Source organism: Lactuca sativa, chromosome 8 (assembly GCF_002870075.4).
Source record: "Lactuca sativa cultivar Salinas chromosome 8, Lsat_Salinas_v11, whole genome shotgun sequence".
Lineage (NCBI taxonomy): Eukaryota > Viridiplantae > Streptophyta > Magnoliopsida > Asterales > Asteraceae > Lactuca > Lactuca sativa.
This window is the reverse complement of record NC_056630.2, coordinates 256,018,137-256,024,981: the sequence shown is the minus strand read 5'-3', so window position 1 is coordinate 256,024,981 and position 6,845 is coordinate 256,018,137. Positions and strand designations below refer to the sequence as shown.

At 33.5% G+C, this 6,845-nt stretch overlaps 1 protein-coding gene across 1 annotated transcript; it reads right to left on the bottom strand.

The window, feature by feature from the left end:
• Positions 1 to 208: 208 nt before the first annotated feature.
• LOC111908520 (protein NPG1) lies at positions 209 to 4,553 on the bottom strand. Its single transcript, XM_023904341.3, has 6 exons — positions 4,355 to 4,553; positions 4,044 to 4,256; positions 3,519 to 3,750; positions 924 to 2,134; positions 689 to 836; positions 209 to 609 (listed from the first exon to the last, which is right to left on the bottom strand). The coding sequence occupies exons 2-6, from the start codon at positions 4,206 to 4,208 to the stop codon at positions 290 to 292; spliced, it is 2,076 nt and encodes a 691-aa protein (XP_023760109.1). The 5' UTR covers positions 4,209 to 4,256; positions 4,355 to 4,553; the 3' UTR covers positions 209 to 289.
• Between the last annotated feature and the right edge of the window lie 2,292 nt (positions 4,554 to 6,845).

The window sequence follows — 6,845 nt, the reverse complement described above, 5'->3', positions numbered from 1 at the left end:
TCTACACCCCACAAAGTTTATACATTTTGCTACAAAAAAAAAATAAAAAAAATAAAAAAATAAAAATAAAAATAAAAATAAAAAAAAGAAGAAGAAGAAGAAGATGATGCCTCTCATATCACAACCAACATTAAAGAGAGAGAGATAATTTGTACCTAATGTTACATTAGATACAAATTCTCACCTCCTTCCCGCTAAAACAAAGATATTGTTAAAACAAGGCCAAGGTCACGGAAACTAAAAGAATAAAAGAATGTATAATTTAAAATCCTTTTGATTACAACAAAACTTAAAGAATCGAGTTAAAGCTTTCGATAGGATCGGATTCTTCGAGCATGGAGGCGGCTTGGAAGCTGTCTATGGCATCAGATAACCGTCCATCGAGTTTATGAACAAATCCCAAGTGGAGCCACGCCATGCGGTTCGTGGGCTCGAGCCGTAGCGCGTCTGAGAGGAGGGTTCGAGCCACTGGCAACATGGCCAAGCCACGATTTGACATAATTGCCCCCACACATATCTTTGAAGGTACATAAGTTGCCTCTATTAGTAGAGAGTTAACATAGGTAGCTAGGGCTTCATCAATTTCTCCACGCCTTTGGTAAATCGTCCCTAAAACACAATAGTTTGAAAATTATATAAATATTGAATAATCAAAATTAAAATAAAATATTGGAGCATTAGATCTTACCCTCAGTATGCAATGTCTCAGATGAACATTCAATAATTGCTCTAGCTTTCCCCAAGCATATCTCTGCATCTTTCCAACGTGAGAGGCTAGAATATAAATTTGCTAAACCCTGCCAAACTTCATACTCGTTTACTCTATCATCTTCAATCTACAATGTATAAAGACTATTCATATATTATTCACCAAGTCAAAGAACAAGAAAGAGGAACAAAAGAAGACAACTAAAAAAGCTAACCTGGTGTGTACTGTGAAGTGGCGCATAAGATTTCTTTTGTGCTTGAATCAAAGCAAGCAAATGTCGATAAGTTTCAATCGCATCCAAATGTCGTGATTGTGCAATTCTCAATTTCGCCTTCAATCTCAAAAGCGGCCCTTGATCCCACTTCGCGGTTTCATCTAAAGCCGCATCCGTCACCACCTCCGCCTCTTGAAACCGTTGTTGGGCCGATAAAATCAAAGCCAAAAGCCTCCAACCACGTAGCATCGACCCACCGGTTGCATCGATATACTGTTTAGCTAATCGCAATGCGTTATTCAAGTTCCTTTGCATCGCGTATTGTATCCCTAGCTCAAAAACCAAATCGGAATTTTCAGGCTCGAACGTAATCGCTTCATCTAACGATTTCAACGCCTCCGATTGAAGCCGTGAACGTTCGTAATCGGAGGCAGAAATACTCGCTTGTTTCCCGTAACAAAGCCCTAAAACCCTAAGGCATACGCCCTGTAAATGTTCGTTTCCATTTTTTGAACAACTCACCGCGCGTTGAGCATACTCGATTCCCTCCGCCGCGAAACTTGAATCCTCGGAGCAAATTTTAGCGGCTAACAGCAACGAGGTGATATCGTCGGGTTTTTCGTGTTTGTGAAGGGCTTTTTTCAATAAATCGAGCGCGGTTTTCCGGTGTCCGATCGCACTAAAACAAAGTGCTAAATTTTTCCACAGATCGACACGATGAATTACTCCGGGAATCACCTCTTCCATTTGTTTTGCTAAAATCGGTGTTTGGTTGCAAAGTGAGAGAGCAAAAGTGAGGTGTTCTACAACAGCCGGATCCCATTTCGCCTTCCCGAGCGAAAACTTTCGCATGCAGATCATCAAAAGTAAAATGGCTTCTTCGATGTTGGATTTAGGGTTATATGTGCCATCGACTTGCGTGGCTGTGCTTGGTGATATGGCTTCGATTCCGCCATAGAGTAGAAATACTGCAAAGTTTGTTTGGATTCGGGCACAACTGTCGTTATCGAGGTTCCAATGAGTGAGAAGGGCACGCCGATAGGAAGCGATGGCTTCGTGGTAGCTACCGGCTTCCGCCCATAGTTGTGGGAGGAGCTCAACGGCTCGGCTGATTGTTTCTTGTAGTTTGGTGTCTACGAAAGCCTCTGGAATCCCTTGTGGGAATATCTTCTCTACTGCATCAAGCACTCTCTTACACTCTTCAGCAGCATCTGCAATAACAGGAATTATAATTTATAACTTTGCCAAATTTTCTGTGTCCACCAAGGTGAAGTGGTAAAAAAAAATTAAATATTTTTTGTTAAAGTTTAGTGGTTCTAGTAAAACTATTAATTTGACAAAATTTTCTATTGTGGGAGTCAAAATAGTCAACTAAAGGTTACACCGTTAATTTTGTTATATCAAGATTTTACAGCTAATTTTCTGAATTACCAATTTGACCACAGTTCAAAATGATTAATTTGAAAAAATGTCAAAAACTTGTATGGTTTAATCGAAAAAATATAATATAAGTAGATTAAACCACAAAATTGTCCAAATTATAATGGTTAGTCTGTTATTTACCATAAACGATAACAATAAAAAAAAATTAAGATCAAGAGTACAAAAATCATCCAACTTTCAGAAATTGTCACCAAGATCATCCAAGTTTCACATTTTGTGATAATAATAATCATACTTTCGAAAGCCGTTATTAAAGTCATCCAACTTTGTCAAAAGATGTTTCAGGTTTTTTAGTCGAAATTCCCAAAAACAATCAACAAAAAGTGCCTATTCACCCCATTTTTAATTTTGTCACCGAAATTTAAAAATCCTTACAAAAACCATCTATCTATTATTTAAAATAAAATTTAAAAAAAAAAATGAAAAAAAAAACACAACAACAACTTTTAAAAACTACTATAAAAAGCGTCTGAATTTCAAAAATCGTTATTGAATCTAGTTAGCCATATCACTATAAATATTTTATAGGTTTGCAGGGAGCAAACGAGCCAAGCTACTCGTGAGCTACTCGAGATTGGATCGTTAAAAGCTCAACTCGAAACCGATTTTAAACGAGCCCGAGTCGAGCTCGAGCTTATTATTAAGCTTGTTTATTAAACGAGCTCGAGCTGAAGCCTATGTCACAAAGCTCGATTAGGCTCGCGAGCCTAAACGAGCCTTTATATAATATTATTTATTATTATTTATATATATTAAAGTAGAAACATATTAGGGGAATTATGAATTTCGGGTATTAGTAAACGAGCTTTTTAACGAGCTCGAACCAAGCTTAAGCTTATTTAGGCACGCTTGATAAAAACGAGTCAAGCCCGAGCCCGAGCCGAGCTTGTATAACTCTTTACGAGCTCGAGCCAAGCTCAGTAAAGGAAAGCTCGAATCGAGCCGAGCTCGAGCTCGAGCCTCATATAACTTAAACGAGCCCGAGCCGAGCCTGGCCAGGCTCGGGCTCGGCTCGGCTCGTTTGCACCCCTTGCTGTTCAAAATTATTGATTAGTACTATAAAAAAGTCTGGTGGTTGATACATGATAAAGTGCATTGCTATTTTATGCAATATGTTGAACTTAGAATATGCTTCTCAAGAGCACAAAATACCTTTAATCCTATTGAGTTTTTGAAGTGACTTGGTTTTCAAATATATGGCTTCAAGCACGAGATTGGCGCCCAGATGTGGGCCTGAAAGCCCACTTTTTTTATGTATTTTCTCAGTTGAACATGATTGCAGGCGTTGTATAGCATCTTCAAGATCAATGCCTTCAAATACTCCAAGAGCAGCTTCTACATTTCCTCTTTGATATTCCAATCTTCCAAGAAGAGCTCGTGCTTCCTGTAGTTTTTTCACATAGCATAATTAAATCCAATAATAGTTTAACACCAAAACGTTATAGTTGAATTCACTAAGGCCCTGTTTTTTTCCCATTAATTATCAAACTATAGGTCAAATGGGCTAATCTATAACTTCAACATTGATGAAGAGATTTAACTCATAGAAAACCATCCTAATTACATTTTGTTTATTAGAGTTAGCAATAGTTATCTGAAAAATTTAAGCCCCAAATCGATGAATAAACCAAAAAACCAACATTCAAACTTTCAGGTATTTCAGTAGAAAAAACCAACCTCGGAATTGAGTGATAAACCTTCACGCAAAGCAGATTCGGCTTCATCAATATTACCCGCATCGAGCTTTGCTTCGACGGTTTCCGTTTGTACAGAACCACCATTTGCGCATATTTTTCTCTCCTCCGTTTCACCACCCTGATTTGATGACGATTCCCCCGACATTGCTCGTTGCGTTCGGTTTATCCCGACACATCCATCAAACAATTAATCCTGAATAAGAATTTAATCGACGAAAATCCTTAGCTATATCGAAAAGGATCAAGAATTAACATATGTTACGGTAATAAATTGAAATATAGCAGGAAAACCTCCGCATTGCCGATGAGAAATCCAGCGATTGTCCGGTTGCCGGTGTGAAAGCCTTATTCGGATCAAGACGTGGAAGAATTTCACAAAAAATTAAGATGAAATGGGAGATTCGTGGGGGACTTTCGAGGATCAAAAACAAAAAGCATCCAGATCTGTTATTTTGTTTTGGGTCAGGAGAAGGAAGGAGATTCCTAGTTGAAATGGACGGGTCAGAAAGTGGGTTAGGACTTGGGACTTCAGAATAAGAAGTGGTGGCGCCAAATTCGGATTGGGTCAACCCGTTGACCATTTTGTTGAAGAGCAATATCATTTTATTAGTTTTTGGATATAAATTTTAAAATCATAATAATAACATCCTTTTATGTAGCTTAATTGGGTTACTCGTTCTTCTAGTTTAAGATAATTAAAGCACCCTTTTATGTAACTTAATTGTGTTACTCGCTCTTCTGGTTTAAGATAATTAATTTAAGAAGAATTGTAACTTTCAATTTTTTTTCATATTTTGTTATTGAATTTTTTTCGTCTTTGAGTTATTCTTGAATTATTTAAAAATGTTCATATTTTACCTTATGACATATTATATAACCGGTCACAAGTGTAAAATATGAACAATTTCAAATAATTTATAGGTAAATCAAGTAAAAAAAAAATACTAAGTATCTAAATATTATCAAAGTTAAAAGTTGGTTACTCATTCAAGTAATTATCCCTTTTAGTAATCATTACTTATTTTATTTTGTCTATTGGTAGCAATTACTTAGATTAGTAATTTTATTCCCATCACTATGATATGCTTTGTCTTGTGTTTGTAAAAAGTATTCCAAAATAAAATATATACCACATAACCATGTTTTAGTTCATGGCATTAATCCTAGTCCATGAGATAAAATTTTATCTAAAGTTTATTTATTTACCTATAAGTCAAACGTCAACCCACAAAAAAGAAATACCCAGTAGAGTTTCACAAATGCAAAAAAGAGACATACAAGCAATTAAACGAAAAATAAGATCAAGAGTCAAAGGGAGCGTGGTGAGAAGGTACATATATCCTCTATAATAAATGAAAATAATTTTGTCACTTGTCATATTCTCCTTGATTTGGACACATGACATTTTCTAAGCATTTTAGATTTAATGTATTTTCCACATGTATATTTTTTATTTGTTCCAGCAGATTTTAATTCACAACTTACTAAATTATTTATGCAAAATCAATATTAAAATCAATTTAAATAAATGCCTTCAAAATTGCCAGCTAAAAAAATTGATTCATTTATAATGTAAACCTAAAATTTAGGCTCTATTTTTATTCATATTTACTGCTTTACTAAGTGTGAGACTCATGTACTACACGTGATTTTTTTAAAAAAAATAATAATAACATAAAAAGTTGTAAGCATTACATATATTTTACAATGCCATATTTGTATCACAATCTTGTGAAATCCTTTCCTTCAACATTATGAAATTTTGGAATTATTAATAGAGCTTAGTTGTGAAATTGGCTAACATGCATATTATCATTGGATTAAATAGGAAAGAAATAAAGGTTTGTAGAGAAATTATTTCGATGGTTTAATATAATTAAGTACCTTACATATATAAACTATGTATTCAACTCCAGAATTTTTAATTTAAGAAAATTGAAAAAAACAGAAAATGACATGTGGAAAATAAAAACGAAATCCATAATATATAAGAAAATTACATGTGGCAAATGCATAGAGAACATGACATGTGGCAGAAATCATTTATTAGGTTACTAGGCAAATGACCGCGCATTGCGCAGAAATACCGATGTAGTTGAAGTGTTTACAAATATATATGTTTTTTTTTCATATAACAATAACGTTGTTGTTAAATTTGATATAATAATTCATATAGTAAATTGATATAATGTATTGATTATTTGGAACTATATGATAATATATATACATCTGTTATAACGGCATAGTATCAGTCATTTGAATGACTTCTACACGTAAGTTATACATGAATAAAATTAAATATAATATATGGTTTAATGTTATTTATAGTTGTTGTTATTGTTAATTAATTTTTTAAAATTTATTTGTTTAATGTTTTAATTTCTAACATTATAATTATTTAAAACATCAAACTTTGTTTTTTGACTTTAAAGATAACAATATAGAGTTATTTTTAAATATTGTTATTGTAAGTTATTTTAAACTACTTAATTGAAAACTTTTAACGATTATAAAAATATCTTTAGGAAATATTTTAGTTAAATTGAGATTACAATTTAGTTCACATTTATCACTATAATTTATCACTTTTAACTATTTACAAAATATTCTTTGGTTTTTTAAGTGCAACTAAAATTTATATTTAAGTTGAAACTTTAATGTTATATTTAGATTAACTATTTAAGTATTTTGTCCAAGCTGTTCAAAAGTTGTAGCTTTAAACTGATAATAGTTTACATACAACAAGATTTTAAATCTAATAAATTAAGTATAATATGTTAAA